The sequence below is a fragment of the Pyrus communis genome, chromosome 12 (assembly GCF_041283825.1).
Source record: "Pyrus communis isolate YQ-2024b chromosome 12, ASM4128382v1, whole genome shotgun sequence".
Classification (NCBI taxonomy): Eukaryota; Viridiplantae; Streptophyta; class Magnoliopsida; order Rosales; family Rosaceae; genus Pyrus; species Pyrus communis.
Window position 1 is genome coordinate 7,477,694 of NC_142576.1, and position 16,358 is coordinate 7,494,051.

The window sequence follows — 16,358 nt, forward strand, 5'->3', positions numbered from 1 at the left end:
AATCCCCATCATTTGGATCCGGATGGGATCCTCGTCCATTGGCTAGGCATTGTGCATATGCGCAAGAGTGGGTCAATATTTGGTCATATATATGTAAGGACTATTAAATAGAGTACTGTATAGCGTAAAGTACGGACTGAGGAGACTCTGTCACTGTACATGTGAAGCAAAAGGCTGTAATCTTAACTTGAAACACCGTTCCGTTCCTTCGAGTAAGATTGAATACAGAAGAATCCGGCGCTAGGTCTGTGTACGTGTCTCTGTATTAACTGTATCTTTGGTCTCTTGACCAAGCAAAAGATTTGGCATCGAGGGCTTTTAAAGGACAGAAAACGTTGGCATGACGATGTCACCGGATGAACATATATACCCATGTTTGATTCCCATATATTTTAGCTGGGGAGCAGTAGCTTAGCTTGCTAAGGAGCAGTTTATCTTACGTACCTCCCTAGAGGCCCTCTATGAAACAGCTTTATTGTGATTATGACTTCCTGGTACACCTATTATATTAGCCGTATGACTCTTACTTGTCATGTTCTTATTATTTTCCTATTATATTTGTTATTCAAATGGCTATTATTTTAACAAATTTTTAACCAATGATCTAATAATAATTCGATTAGTTAACAAGTTAACTCATAATCTGTTATTTTTGTGTCATTTTATATCAGATTAATGGATCATGCAAAAAATTATCATGCTTAATATATAGGCTTGGCCAATAGATCGTGTTTGTGTCTTTTCATATCATAACCGTTATCTTAACAAATAATCTGCTAACAACCTGACTCGTTAACAAACGTTACAAAAAAGTGAAAGACCTACTTTTCAATTATCACAATATCATGTGGAGTCCTAAACCCTAAACCCTTAAAAAAAAAAATAATAATAATAAAAGCACCGTACATATACCAATTCCTATGATCATGATGATCAAATAACCTTACTTCCTCAAGAATGCTGACAAAAAATTAGGGGTTTTGCGTATTGAATCACCATCTCAACCTCGGTAGTTGGATTTGTTATGATTCGTCAAGTTTCATGTATAATTTTAAGACGAAACTCTAAATTGGCTAGCACTTTATAAATTAAAATAATTAGACTACTATTGGCTGTTATTATTGAACTCTAAATTACGGGTATTGGTATATATTCCTTCAATTGTGACTACATGTCACTAATTTTTCGTTTTTATAAATTTTAAAAAAGTGATTTTACGAAAATATCCTAAAGGCAAGGACTTGGACTTCTGTTGACCATCATCTAGAGAAACGTATGACTTATTCTTTTGGCATATTTGCGTAGTACTCGATGGTACGAACGCTTAGGCGAAAGCCGGTTGCGAGCCCGGATTATAACGGTATAGTTACAGACGTTTGAAATTGATTACTTACATTTTAGATTATAAATTATTTGAACTCCCACCTTGTGGGAAAGAAGCCCAATCAGTTTTAAGCCAAGAATAAGGGACCAATCAAATTAAAGGGTAAGGACCAATCAGAAATCAGGAAGAAAAAAAAAAGAAAAAAGAAAGCTCCAGCCTTCCCGTCGGTCCATACACCCACTGTCACATCCTGGGCCTGGATTTGGTGGGGGCCCGAGTACCAAACTGACACACCCTGATCGAAATCAAGACGTGATGGCCAGCACGCCTTGATTTCGGTCGGGTTGTGTCACCCGCGCGCCACCCGACCCAAATCCGGCAAATTTCCACCATTTTTCTTGTTGATCACCACCATCCATCACTTGAAAATCACTCATGTGGCCTCCCATCCACCATCTCAGCCCAAAAACAGAGAGTTTTGGTTCCAATTTCGTGAAGGCTGAAGCACGGCTTCGTGGATACTAGGCGGTGATCCACCCATTTCTAAAACATTTACCTTCAATCAACACCACCAAAACACTTTTCTGGAGGTTAAGAACCAAGCCCAAACTGCAGATTGATCGAATTGAAGAACACCTAAATTCTAGGGTTTCAGCGGGTTCTTGGCGATTTGAAACTTTTTCCGGTCAATTTGGACTTAGCCGCATGTATGAAACTTGCTCTACTCATTGAGATCTTCATTTCCGTGAAATTTTTGAATTTTTTGAAATAGTTGATTTTTTCGGCAAGTCAGGGCGGCTGACTGCCGTGTGCAGCGGCATGGGCCGATACCCCACCTAACATTCCTAAGCTAAGTTTGATACTCCAATTGCATAGGTGAAGTTTGATTAACGAAATTCCATTGTTTGGGTACAATTTCGCTAAGGTCCGCCACTTGATCCTTATTTGAATCGACGATCCAACCGTTGGATCACCGCAAAATTTTAATAGGTTATTATTCATAATATTTGAGGACGATAGGAACTGACGGATCGGGAATCTGACATGTGGATCTTCCCGAATTGGATTCCTAAGTTCGTAAAATAAAATGTTGACCGCCGCTTGAATTTACAATTGGCAGAGATCCGACTGCTGGATCGTAATGAAACTTTAGTATGATGTTTTAGAAGCATAATGTGGATATTTGGAAGTTATGGATCGGAAATCTATGATGCGGATCTTCCGGATCGAGTTACGTAGGGTTGTGGATCTTACCGTCGATCTTTGACCTACGGTTGACTTTTGGTCAATTGGTTTCAAATCATTCTAGAATGCCCTTGGGGATGTGTTTTTATGTAAGTTACATGTTCTATTGATAAAAATTCTGAGACGTAACTGAATATTTGTTCTAGGCAACGATCGTTCGTGATGCCTCGATATTCGTGTTAGGGAGTTGTAGCACGGACCTCAGGTGAGTGGGTCTTTTTCCTTTTTATAGTTTGTGTGTGTGTGTGTGTGTATAAACTTTATGATTTCCAGAAACGTTTTTATTTTATTTTATATGGAACTATGCTTTGCTTGCCAAATCGTAAATAAGTTACATTTTAAATATTGCATTGATACACTTGTGAATTGTATTGTGTGATGATGTGGAGACTCAGGTAAGCTTCATGTGAGTATTATGTGATTGAATGGGTTGTATTGCATTGGTATTCACACATTTATTTAGAGCTCATCATGGCTGCACCCCAGTATTAGTACTCCCGCCAGGGGCTAGGGCCAACCTTTACATGATTGTTCACCTCCTACACTGCACACTCACCTTGGATCTAAGTCTGGTGTCAGGCTGTCGTACAGACCACAATAGGTGGTTTCGACTCGTAAGTGACCCGCGAATTATCGCACAGCCTTCACGTGATTGTAGCACTTGAGCGTACATATTTATACCCAGCCTGTCGTACAGGTCACACTAGGTGATTCTCACTCGTGTTCTAGCTTAGATTGATGAGCTACAGATTTAATCGTACAGGTCACGTTAGGTGACTCCGATTGGCATACTATTTTATATTGGTTTCACACCTGGCTTACATTTATTATTGCTAAGATATTATGACATGGCATACTTCAGTTTTCATTGCTCTTGTGCATTGGTTTTTATACCTACGTAGTAGTATTATTTTTTGGAAACTATACAGGTTTTACGGCGAGGGGTTATAATGCTTTCAAAAGGTTTTTATTAAAACTTTATCTTTAGGCCCACTCACCATTGTTTTTCGCCCCTCCAGGTGTTAGTAGCAGAGTTTTCGTACTGACGAGGATTATTGGCAAATCTTGGTGTAGGCGATTATCATCGATGGTATAATTCTCACTCTATTTTACTGTACTGTTTTCCTATAACTTTTATTTTACAAAATTTGTTTCATATTTTTTTTAAATTCCATGTTTTCCTATAACTTCTATTTCACAATTTTTTTTTTTAAATTCCATTTTTTCCTATAACTTCATATTTTTTTATACTTCTACAATGACGGATGATGAAGATGATGTTGATTATGGATATTAAATTTAAGTTATTGTAGTTTTTAAATTTCAGTTAATGTTGTTTTCGAATTTAATTTGTAGTTTTTAAATTCAATTTATCGTTTTTAAATTTTAGTTGTTATTGTTTTTAAATTTAAGTTGTTGTAGTTTTTATATTTAAATAATAAATTATGTTTGGCCCTATGGTCCTCGGTTGGAGACGGTTTTTTGTGACAGGGCTAAAACGAGCCCTTTGGCCCTTTGACCCTTGGTTGGGGACGGAGACAAATATGACTTTGTATTGTTTATTAAAATATTAATATCTTGAAAAACCAGAGAACTAAAACAAGCCTTCTAGCCACTCATCGATTGGAGATGACCTTATAGGAAGAAATATGAGCCTGTTGCATTGTGGCTATATATGGTGGTGCGTACTGCTGCTGAAGGTCGAGGGAGGTTTGGTCACATCTATGTGCAGCTGGGCCTCTTTCCCCTCCTTTGCTATGATTACTTTTTTAGTTTTTACCACCACATTTGTTCTCGACCTGATTTATTCTTATGGAGTAAATATTATTTTTGGAAGTTCCTATAAATTTAGAGAAATCGTTGTTAGTCCGACAGATTATTGGAGAATTTGGGTAGTCACAAGCTTGCATGCCTATCCCTGTTAAAATTAAGACTCAATACACGGATACCGTCAGCAAGGGCCTGTGTAATGAAGGACAAAGGTACATATATGCTTATTTTTCAACAGTGTTTTTTCTTAAACCAAGATCAATAAAAGATGTCAATCAGAATAAACACTTTAATGAAAATTCGAATTGACACTTTTGCCAACGAACCCAAAAAATTCAAAATGATGCTTCATCTTTTGAAAGTAACGATGTACATGCCTCTAGTGTACCGGTTTACACATAGGCCAAAACTACGTGTTAGATTAGAGTTAATCAATTATTGTACTTCTAAATAGAAATGTAATCCCCTTTTGACACATCCATATTTATATCATATAATTCAATGTAATGCAATATAAGAAGTCTCAATTCCACATGGGAGTTGTATCATAAATGTGTGATGTGATACTTCTTATATTAAAAAAAAAAATGTATATATATTCTCGTTAAAGAGTTATACATAAGTTGTGTACCAAATTATATTGATATCATTAGTATCATAAGATTACATGTACATATTAGTAAAATGTGTTTCCTTAAAGAATACCTAACACTCGTATTTAATTAACGTTAACAAAGACCATGCAAATGTTAATATTTTCTATTTAATGTGGGTTAATTCAAGTAGCGAGCGGGAGTAAGATAATGCATCGGATTAAACTAGGTCAATAGTTTGATTTCCTCCATTTATAAAAACAAAGAATAAGAAAAGGATTATGTACGCAATGCAGCATAAAATGCATTTATGAATGCATCATCAACTTAGAGATCATGGGACCTGACCTCTAATACCTAATAGACCCTAAATTCCTTTTAAAAAAAAGGGTCAATGGGATTGTTATTGAAAACTAAAAAGAATACTTCAATAACGAATATATATACGAGGAAGTTGGCTCCCGCCTCCTGGTTGTCGTAAGTGTCACCTTTTCCAAATGAGTATTTGCTGCTTATATGGTTTGGTTACGTAGCAGTAATCTTAACCTAATCGATATGCACAGCAGAACAACTTTAATTAATTGCGCCTACCCTCTTTTTGGATTATGCTTTTGGAATCCCTAGTTACACCTTTCCCCTTTAAATCAAGCACGTAAGGGTTATATAATTCTTGCCCTTGATTGCCCATCTAAAAGTAGGGTTAAAGGAGCTTGCTTTTGTTTGAAAATTAGCCTCCACATCAGCAATTAGTGAAAAACGTACCCCATAAAAAGAGAACATAAGAGTTGGATTAAAATATTATGTTTTTTTTTTTTTTGTGGAATGGCGCCGATATGCTCCTCAACCTTCACGAGCTCGTCGGAATTAGCCTCCGCATTGGCATGTAATTTCCGACGTGAACAAACAGAGATCATCAAAAAAACCTAATCAATATCAAATCTCCATTACAAACTTCGAATTCAGAAACATTTACTCATAACAATGCATCATTCACAATTCAACTAATCGAGATCTACAGAAACCCTAGGCGTACCTTGATCGGGGATGAGTGAGAGATGGCAAAGCAGAAGCAAAACGGAAGGGATCGTCCACTTCCTCATCGTTGCAACTCGAAAACACTTCGAAGAAGAAGTTCTAGTAACTTAGCTCACTGAGATTTATTTGTTTCTGGGTTAATTTCCCTATATACAGAAAACCAAAACCCAAAAATCGAATCCCTTTTAGACTCATGCATGCCCCCAAAATCAATTGAATTTCAAAAACAAGAACATAATAACCTCTAAATTGGTAGAAATTTCCTAAATAGAGCATCATCGAAACCCAAACCATTTTCCATTTGGTTCAATTACGCAGGCACAACAAGGATATGCAGAGATAGGTATGGAGGTACAACCTTCTAGAGCTCGTCTTGGACCTCCTGCAATTGCTCGATGGAGATGACGATGGGTTTTTTGGGATGTCGTTGAGGTTGATGGCTGGATGGGTGGTGTCGTTATGTTGGTCACGACGACAATGATGGGTTGGGTGATTTCTGTGAGGTGAGGCTGGTGAGCACTGTGAGGAAGAGAAGACGATTGAGATTTGAGAGAGTCGAGGGAGGGGAGGGAGTCGAGGGACTGAGAGTCTGACTCTGGAACTTGGGAGGAATTCACTAGGGTTGAAACTAACAGTTGAGATTGGATGATAGGTTATCATTCAATCTCGGCCGTTCATTATAATTAGAAACGGGTTGGTCTAGGACCCCCTTTTTCTAATTATATGGACCCGGCCTGTTTTCTCTTTACAATTTTTGGAACCGGCCCGTACCTGCCCCAACCTGCGATTCCTCTACCTGTTTGCCTAACCCTAATATTGACGGAGGACATAATTGATATATTTAATTTTTAAAATATAATAATAAAAAAATTACATGTGTGTTGGAAATAAAACATATAAATATAGAGATGAGAGAATTGGGGAGAGATTAGACGTCTATTATTCTCATTAAAAGCGTCAATTATAAACATAGGGTTTACTTGGAAACAAAACACAAGTTTCCTTGTTTACATTATTAAATAACTAAACTATCAAATATTACATATTCACAAACAGTCGCACAATTGACAAATGTACAATAATATATTATAGTTTAAATAAACTCATAACATGATGATATTTTATATACTCAAAACCATCAAAAGGAACAAATAACTTTCCTGTTTCTTGCACCAAGGTGTTTGAAAAACGCATAAACGAGTCAAATTTCTATTCTAAGCGATCGAGGAAATTGACAGTTGAATAAAAGGACTAATATATGTAGTTGTACAAATAGTTTCGATTTTAACAAAGCAATACAAACATTTTTGTAAAATCATAATTGTACATTTAAATATAATAATTTAGCGTCTAGGGTTTAAGGTTTAGAGTTATGAACTTCAATATGTGCTACATATCATTTGTGGATTAAGACCACGGATTGATAACATTTTTGTATTGAAATTTGAACATGTATTGGCTTCTTGGTAACAAAAAAAGAGAAGAACAACGTTCTTTCTCGTTTATATGCTCATACTTTTAATTGGCTGCTATAATAATTGTAAAAAAAAAAAAAAATAAAAAAAAAGAAAAAAGAAAAGAAAAAGAAAGTAAGCAAAGAAGAAAACCTCGTGAAGCGAGAAGCGAGAAGAGAAGAAGGAAAAGGTGACGAGCGTGGAGGAATGCCAAAACCAAAACAAAAAATCAGAAAACGTTTCATTCATCATGCATAGTAATTTTTCAGTGTAATCGTCATACGAGATGGTATATCATGTATTTTTATAAAAATGATGTGTTATATGTGTTAAAATATTAATAACTTAAAAATTACAATTTTTCATCACTTACATAAAATATTATTACCGTTATAACTAAAAATTTCTTCATCACACACACGTCCTCTATTCCCGCGTTCTCACGTGCGTCATCACCACCCAACTACGGAATACAAAATTATTTAAAAAATATATTCGGATTCTAAAAACGATTAAAAACAAATAATTTCAAAAAAAGAGAGGAAAATTGTAAGATCAGTGAAACGACAAGAGCCAAAAACCTGTCAGAAATATCTGCCACCACAGTTAGTTCGATTATTACCGGAAATAGCCGGTGGTCGTCCGGTTTCTCGAAACCCTATGCTTCCCAGCTCCTGCAGGCCCTCCCGGCCCCTTCCCTCTCTTTCTCTCTCCCCCTCTATCTCTCTATCTTGTTGTATGTGCCAGAAATGCAGAGTTTTAGAGAGAAAGAGAAAGCGACTGTAACAAGATTTTGGTATTGTGCAAGATCTGTGTGTGAGTGAGTGACTACTGAACTCACTCAACTCTCTCTGCGTTTATATGAGGATGCGTGAAGTGAAGCAAAAACCCAAATCTTCAATCAACTCTCTCTCTCTCTCTCTCTCTCTCTCTCTCTCTCTCCCTCTCTCTCCTGTGCAAGCCATACTTAGACGTTGTCGTTGCTCAGTAGAATAAGATCATCATCTTCCATCATCATGATAAGACAGCCTAGCCTCTCCCTTTCCACTATTTTCTCTCCATAATCTCACCCACAAAATTCTTAGCCACACGCAACTCTCTCTCTCTCTCTCTCTCTCTCTCAGTCTCTAAAGAGCTTTTTCCATTCATGGCTGAGGGTTTCGAGCCCTACCATGTGCCCCAACAGAGCAGAAGGGACAAGCTCCGGGTCCTGGCGGGTCAAACCCACCCCGATTGCCTCCAACCCGGATCACCATCTCCTCCTCCATCACATCTCCACCATGCTTTGCTCCCTCTCTCATACGATCCCACCACCTCCTTCATCTCCTCCTCAGATTTGCTCATGTGCGCCGAGCCGGCCGTGAAAGAAGAGGGTAGTCATCATCACGTGATCAACCACTTGATGGGTTTTGCTTCCAATTCCACCTCATCTTCTACTTTTCGCCACAACAACCACCATCCTTACATGGATCCACAATTCCCTCTCACTCTTACTGCCGTTCAAGAAATCAACGCCAACCCATTTCTCTGTCCCCCTCAAAACGTCCACCCCCTCAGAGATTTCGACCACCAACAACCTCCCTATGACGATCAAGTCGTCGTCTTCAAACCAGAGCCTCTCTCTCTGTCCCTCTCTTCTTCCCAGCCCACCAACCACACCCACCACACCCAGCAAACCCAGAACAACACAAACAACAACAGTCTCCAGAGATTTTCCTCTCCTGGGATTAATTATGATTCAATAAATTCTGGCGTTAGTGTTGCTTCTGTCCCTTTTGGACCGTTCACCGGGTACGCTTCGATTCTGAAGGGATCTAGGTTTTTAAAGCCGGCGCAGCAGTTGCTGGAGGAGTTTTGCGATGTGAGCAGTCGTGAAATTTACAGCGCGAAAGTCTTGACGGCGGAGGATTCCTCTTCGTTTCTTGACCCTCCTATTGAGAGCTTTGGTGACGACGACTCACTGACGGCTAGGGGAGACGGCGGTCAGAGTACAAGAAAAAAGTCCAGACTAATTTCCATGCTCGACGAGGTATGCAATTAATTTTAACTTACATTTTTAATTAATTTCCCGTTTTAGTTTTTGTTTTGCCCAACATTTGTTTTATGATTTAATTTTGGGCAGACGTTTGTGACTGTATGTTGTGCATTATATGATATGATTGTTCATTGGTTTTTGGTCAAAGTACAAACTGCGGTCCTTAATTTGGTAGTGTTAATTAACATGGACTGATTAGGGTTATTCTACAATTCATTTGTGCGATTATGGAATTAATAGGGGATTATGAGACTCTTGCATTGAAGGAAGGAGAGACTGGTGAGTGTAAAAACAAAAAATCGTCTTTACAGAAAAGGTGTTAGGAGGAGGGAATATATGCACTGAGATCTTCGCTTATAAAGCATCTGACAACCGTGGAATGAGTTCCTAATACGTGACAATGTCTCCAAGTTTTGGCCCTAAAGTAGCGGAGGGAATCCGTTTAAATTGATTTTTTTTACATGTATTTAAACAAAAAAAAAAAAAAAAAAAAGTATAAAAACCATAATGTTTTTGAAATTTAAAAGATGGGATCGGGGCAATTTAATTTTATGATATGAACTCAGACAAAGTTACCAAACGTGAACAGTGAAATAATCAATATTTCAGTTCCTATTTAGAATGATGGGTAGGAGTAGGTTGCGTCCGAGATTCGAAACTTTCTAATGGAACAAAAAAACGCAAAAATGACTTTTTTTTCTTTCAAAATGTGATAATTCGTCCATGTGCATGTGTGATATGTATTTAGTGCATGTTGCTTTGTCTTCATGATGATATCTGAGTCAGACTTAAACCTGCTGTCGGGGTTACATTTCCTGGCTTTAGCCGTTGAGGGCAATGATGAAGATTCAGTCTCACGTTATATGGTTTCATGCATATATATGGTGTCATATGCCTATTTAATATCTCACTGACAAATAGGTTTTCGGTCTGCTGTGAATTTTTGTGGTCCTTGTCAAGACTTGGAAGCTGTGAGACAATATGATACGGTGTATTTAACAAGAACTTGGATATGATATGGTGTATTTAACAAGAACTTGGATATATATATATATATATATATATATATATGATGGTTGAAGGTTTTGGGTGAAACCTAAGGAAGTTAACTTCACATCCCCTTGCTTATGTGGATCAATTACTTATTGGAGAGCTAAGTGAACAAATCAAAGTGAATTCGTTGCAATTATGTAGCAAGATGCATATATGGATCTTGATTCTTGATTCATTCTGTACCAGGGACAAATACACAGTACTCTTTACAAAAAATGGATACGGGTACCTTAGGGAATTATTCGTAATGTCATTCACTATTTGGTTTCGTAACTCCACATTTAACTTTTGCAACATATAGAGCGTTAACATTCAACATTTGAATTACAATAACTGAAACGTTACACTATAATCGTCAAAGGTTACATAATAATGGTAAAGTATGATGTCGTTAATACTGTAACAAGTTAGGTGTTTATGTTTTGAACTTCCCAATACACTATCAAGGCATGTTGTTATGTGTGAATGTGATGGCATATAACAAAAATATTGTCAAATTGAGTACTGGTACCCTTTTTAATGAAGGGTTCATTGACTAACTCCTAAACGAATATATTCATGGGCCAATCGTACAAGTATTTCCAACCCAACCAATCAAAGGCGTGGGGTGAATATGTAGGCACAATTTGATGGAAGCATATCACACCCGGCCTATCACATAGCAAACATTACTAGTATATGTTACGAAGAGAATATGGAAAGTTTCAGTAGAATATCTGTTGAATTATATCGAAACTAAATGTTATTGAATAAAGATTCCTATTTTTTGCATCTAGGAGTTCATTACACTATATTATTGGGTAGGTTGGCAATTCCAAATTTCTTTGTACTTCGAGATGAATTTTTTACAAAGCAACTTCTCAAAGGATGAATTTGGTTGCATCCTTGGGGTGGTGGTAGCACTGCTAAATTTTTTTGGTTAATGATATTCTACTTCTTGACATCGCATAAAGATCAAAAGCTTAAGAATTTGCACACTTTGATGTCCAAACATTTATATCGTCGCAGTTTGTATAGAAGGGTATTGTAAAGTGCTATTTTATTTTTTTGTGTGCGCTCTAGGTTTATAGGAGGTACAAGCAATACTGTCAACAGATGCAGGCAGTGGCAAGGTCATTTGAGTATGTTGCTGGGCTTGGAAATGCAGCTCCTTATGCAAACTTAGCGATAAAAGCCATGGCTAGACATTTTAAGTGTTTGAAGAATGCTATCACTGATCAGCTTCACTCCAGAAATCGGAATGGTAGTCATTTAGGACATGAAAAAGATGAAAGTCCTATGCTTCATAGCAGTAGAAGTGTATATGGCCAGAGATCGATTCATTCCTCTGACTTTGTGGATCACCAACCTGTTTGGAGACCACAAAGGGGTCTTCCTGAGCGCGCTGTTACTGTTCTTAGAGCCTGGTTGTTTGAACACTTCCTGCATCCGTAAGTAATTAATTAATTAGTTACTTGACAGCTTGTTAGTCTTTTCTTCAATGGATATGAGCCTTGCATTACTTCAATCTAATACTTTATGTTGCAGTTATCCTACCGACTCGGATAAATTAATGTTGGCTAAACAAACTGGTCTATCACGAAGCCAGGTATGTGACATCTGTCATCTATGTAACCGGATCAGTATATTAGTTTTTAAAGTTGTCCATTTCCAAAACAATTGAGTCTGGTGTTCAAGCAATCGTGATAAACTGTTTTAAACTGAATCAGGTTTCAAATTGGTTTATTAATGCAAGAGTAAGGCTATGGAAACCAATGGTGGAAGAAATACACATGCTGGAAACACGGCAAGCCCAAAAAGCTTCACAAAGGGTGGATTTAAGTTCCAATAGATCAAGTGATGATCATTTACCTTCCCCAAACTCGCTGGGATCCGAGAATCCATCCACATCCACCCATAGAGTTCAAGACACCGCATCTAAGCGCACCAGAAGTGAACTTCATGATCATATCACTATGGGGGCTACTGAACAAAGCCTCTCTTACAGTAATTTTCCAAGCCATATGCATGTAGGTCATGTTGGTATGAACATGGCAGGTGGGAGTAGTAGTGGTGTGTCTCTAACCCTGGGACTTCACCAAAATAATGGCATTGGTTTTTCAGCTCCCTTTCCTATCAATGCAGCTGAACGTTTTGGCCTTGGCCTTGACGGCAATAGCGAGAACTATGCAATGGTTGGTTTCGAAGCTCAAAATCGGCATTATGGAAGGGATGTCATGGGAGGGCAACTTTTGCACGATTTTGTGGGATGAACGTCAAACAAAATGCAATTAGATGTTCATTTATTAAGCCAGAATCTCAGTTGAAATTTGAAGAATGGTTGAATGGTTAGCCTATAGTGTGGTGTTAGCTAGAGGTATGTATCATTCTGTCACACCCCATGTGTAATATTGGTGTTAAATTGTCAGGTAATTTTGTATTTGATTGAAGGAAAAAAAAAATGATGAAATGTCCAATAAGACCCATGAAACCGTCGTGCATGATACATGGCTTGAATCAAAATTTGCCCCAAGTTTATAGCTAGGTTTTGTCATCCTGCAATGGCTTGCCATTATTTTTAAGGAAACTAATAAAAATGATTTGAAAATTAAAAGTTTTAATGATAAAGATAAAATAAAGGGTAAAGTGAATAGTATCAGGATTGATGTTTTAGTATAAAAATATAGGTTTTTTATTAAAGTGAATGATACCGGGAGTTTTTCGTGAAAGTTCTTTTATTTTTATGCGTTGGAAGATAGAAAATCCTCCTGTGCATATGCAACTAACCAATTTTTTAATGCGAGCAATTTTTTTGCTCTATTCTACTCTAAAGGGAGGGGAAAGGGTTTGAACTCGGAATGCAGGTAGTGGAAGAGAAATGTGTCAACAATCTGGGCGCATTCCATCACTTTAACTTACCGTTTATTGTTTTGCGCATTCTAGATTTGGTATTCGTGTCGTGTTTTTTGTGTTCATGTTGTTTTCGCGTTATACTCGATATCTTAACCGGTCGTGTCGTGTAACACCCGTTAAAATAAACGGATAAAATGACCTGACTCGAAATCGACCCGATAATATTAACAGGTAATATGATGCGACCCGTTACCTGTTAAGGAAAATATATTTTAAACCAATAAATAATCAAATGAAAAACATAATACTAAATAGGTATATACATACTATATTGTTACATCCAAAACATAAAAACGCATTTTTCTTTTAAATATATTTTCACTTACCTAAAGTCTTTAATAGTTTTTTAATTAATGTAGAAGTGTAAAAAAATATAGAAAAAAAAAATATAAACGCTCGTAATGACAAGTTTTACAACTTTCATGAAGAGCTTAACTTCGAAATTCGCCACTATAATCATATAAATCATAGATCAAATTTACGCTTCATTGTTCTCATCAAATTTTGTTTTTTCAGATTTTCTTTTTTGAAAACATGATCTATTAGAGGATGCAGGAAGATGAACGGTTTGGATCGTTGATTATTAGTGAAAATATTGCTTGATGTTTATAAAGTTTCAACAAACTATATAATATCGACTCATATTTTAGTTAACCGTAAATATCAAAACGTAATATCAAAAATCTGAACCATTAATCTTCTTACATCTGCTAGATAATCATGTTTTCAAAAAGAAAATTTAAAAAATGAAATTTAGCAAAAAAAATAAAGCGTAAATGACAATCGACGGTTAAATATAAATTTAAGGTTTATGGATTATAGTGTTGTATTTCGAAGGTGATTGTATTTTTTTTTTTTTTTTACATTTTTTACACTTCTACAATAATTATTATTAATCTTGCCCTCAAATAAAAAACATTATTCATAAAGGTTTGGAGAATTTTAAAAATCTAAACGATAATGTAAGTGTAACTATTATCTACTTGTAGAGGAATAATGATGAATCATGAGTGTTTTTATATTCTTTCACATTTTTCATACTTGTATGTATGTCTTCTTAATTCTTGCCTACACAAATATTATACTAGTTTATTTTAATTTTAGACAACAACATGTTAAGTAAAATTTATCCTAGTAATGATAATAAGGAACTCTCATAATAAAAATAAATAATGACTAAAACTTTTTTTTTTTTTTTACTTATATAGAATAATAATACAAAATTATATATTTAATATAGAATATATTGTATATATTAATATGGCTATTGTATTTTATAATAAATCTTTTAGTAATTAAACTTTAAAATTATCAAAATAATTTTTTTCTTAACAGGTCAAAACGGGTTACCCACGTGTTATCCGCGTGTATATCCGTTAAGACCTGATAATAACCCAATAAATTATCATGTCATTTTCGTATCGTATCAGAAACTGCCGGACCGCATTCCATCAATTGCTGACTTACCCTTTCTTGTTTTGCCAAATAAGGTAGATAATTATAGTGAGTAGGGTATCATTTCTGGGTACAATTATTGAAAACCGACTCGTATGCCCTATGTTTTACGTCGTATTTAGGTACTGCGGGCCATGCAAACTAGTTAAATCTCTGTGAAGTTTGCATGTAACAAATTTTATTCCAGGGTTAGCTTAGGGGAGGGTGAAAGTGAAGCTGCAGAGAATAAAGGTCTTGGGAGGTGGGAAACTGAATTTTTAGGGTCAACAGAAACCCAGAAGGTGATTGGAAAGGCTAAGTTTCGGTTGGCAGGCTGGCCAAGTTATGACATTTATTTTTGTTTATATTATCTATGGATGGACAATTGAAGAATTACCAAACAAAAACTGCAGAATCTGACTATCATATCCGTGAACAAATATTTACAGGAGGAATTTTCTGTATGTAATTAGTGAAATGGGACTGTCGACACTTGGGAGATATGCCTGTTTTTCTAGGGTTACGACTTACATGGTGTATACATTTCCCTGAGACTTAACCTGAAAATATTGGGCCAGACTGAACCTTTTATGCTGGACGGAATTGGATAGAAGAAGCCCAAGGTTACTGTGATGCATTGTTTTATATAATAATCCAACTGGATTAGTAGGTTTCTGATTTTCTTTCATTCATTTGTTGGAAAAACTTCATTTCAACTACGCTAAATGTTTAAAGCATTACTGACATGTTTACTAAGTTACCATGAATATAAATGCAATGTATGAGTTTCATTTGTTATATTACATGTGTTGTTTATTGACATACAAGGAATGAGAAAATAATTAAGTGCGTTGAACGAAGGTACATACATACCTTCTATATATACGTGTCCATTAAAGGGAGGGATTCTTGTATTTTTTTTAAATGGAGATTAGTTATGGGATCCACTTTACATTGAACTTCAATGATCTGAACTGTGTATTCAAAAAATGGGGATTAGTTGTGTGTACAAACACTTTGCAGATGTGAGTTGTATGTTCGAGGACAACCAAAATTTACAAGTATTTACAATGTACGTGCTTGTACGGAACTTGAGGGAGCACTTATGTGAAGGAAAAACTTATGACTTTGATTCAATCTAAACTTTGATTGTACAAGTCAGCGATATAGTTAGTAAGCCTGTTTGTATTTGGTTAGAGCTGTTAGAATTTTTGTTATAAAAACAGAGTTATGTAATCATTTTGTAATGTGAATACAAGTCTCATATTTCTCTCTTTTAATTCTCTAGTTCACCTTTCTCTCTATTACTCTTTCTTCTTCAATTTCTCTACAATTCTCAAATATTTCAATTTAGTTAACAAAGGAAAGAGCTCGATCTCAATCTACATTGAGAACTTGTCAAGGTAAAGGAAGTTTTAGAGCAAATCGTGGGGCAACGATATGAGAAAAAGACTCGAGGAACTCGAGGGAGATTCTTTGTTCTTGTTTTTTTGTTTCTTTGGTCATGATGGAGAATTTCATCG

The 16,358-nt window shown here is 36.2% G+C and overlaps 1 protein-coding gene and 1 long non-coding RNA gene across 2 annotated transcripts; one reads left to right on the forward strand and one right to left on the reverse strand.

Annotated features, from left to right (window-relative positions):
* Positions 1 to 7,648: 7,648 nt before the first annotated feature.
* Positions 7,649 to 8,137, reverse strand: LOC148692260 (uncharacterized). The gene is made up of 2 exons (XR_015954228.1): positions 8,003 to 8,137; positions 7,649 to 7,884 (listed from the first exon to the last, which is right to left on the reverse strand). It is a non-coding gene; the product is annotated as an uncharacterized LOC148692260 (long non-coding RNA).
* On the forward strand, positions 7,942 to 13,011 carry LOC137745340 (BEL1-like homeodomain protein 9). Its single transcript, XM_068485284.2, has 4 exons — positions 7,942 to 9,450; positions 11,572 to 11,939; positions 12,037 to 12,097; positions 12,219 to 13,011. Exons 1-4 carry the CDS (start codon positions 8,569 to 8,571, stop codon positions 12,759 to 12,761), a joined length of 1,854 nt encoding a protein of 617 aa, XP_068341385.2. The 5' UTR covers positions 7,942 to 8,568; the 3' UTR covers positions 12,762 to 13,011.
* Positions 13,012 to 16,358: the final 3,347 nt, after the last annotated feature.

What these genes read in the sequence shown, in the direction of transcription:
- LOC137745340 (XM_068485284.2), top strand. Translation starts at nt 8,569, where the DNA reads ATGGCTGAGGGTTTCGAGCCCTACCATGTGCCCCAACAGAGCAGAAGG. An exon ending in TAATTTCCATGCTCGACGAG is followed by an intron (nt 9,451 to 11,571) that starts GTATGCAATTAA and finishes TGTGCGCTCTAG; the next exon opens with GTTTATAGGAGGTACAAGCA. An exon ending in TTTGAACACTTCCTGCATCC is followed by an intron (nt 11,940 to 12,036) that starts GTAAGTAATTAA and finishes TTTATGTTGCAG; the next exon opens with TTATCCTACCGACTCGGATA.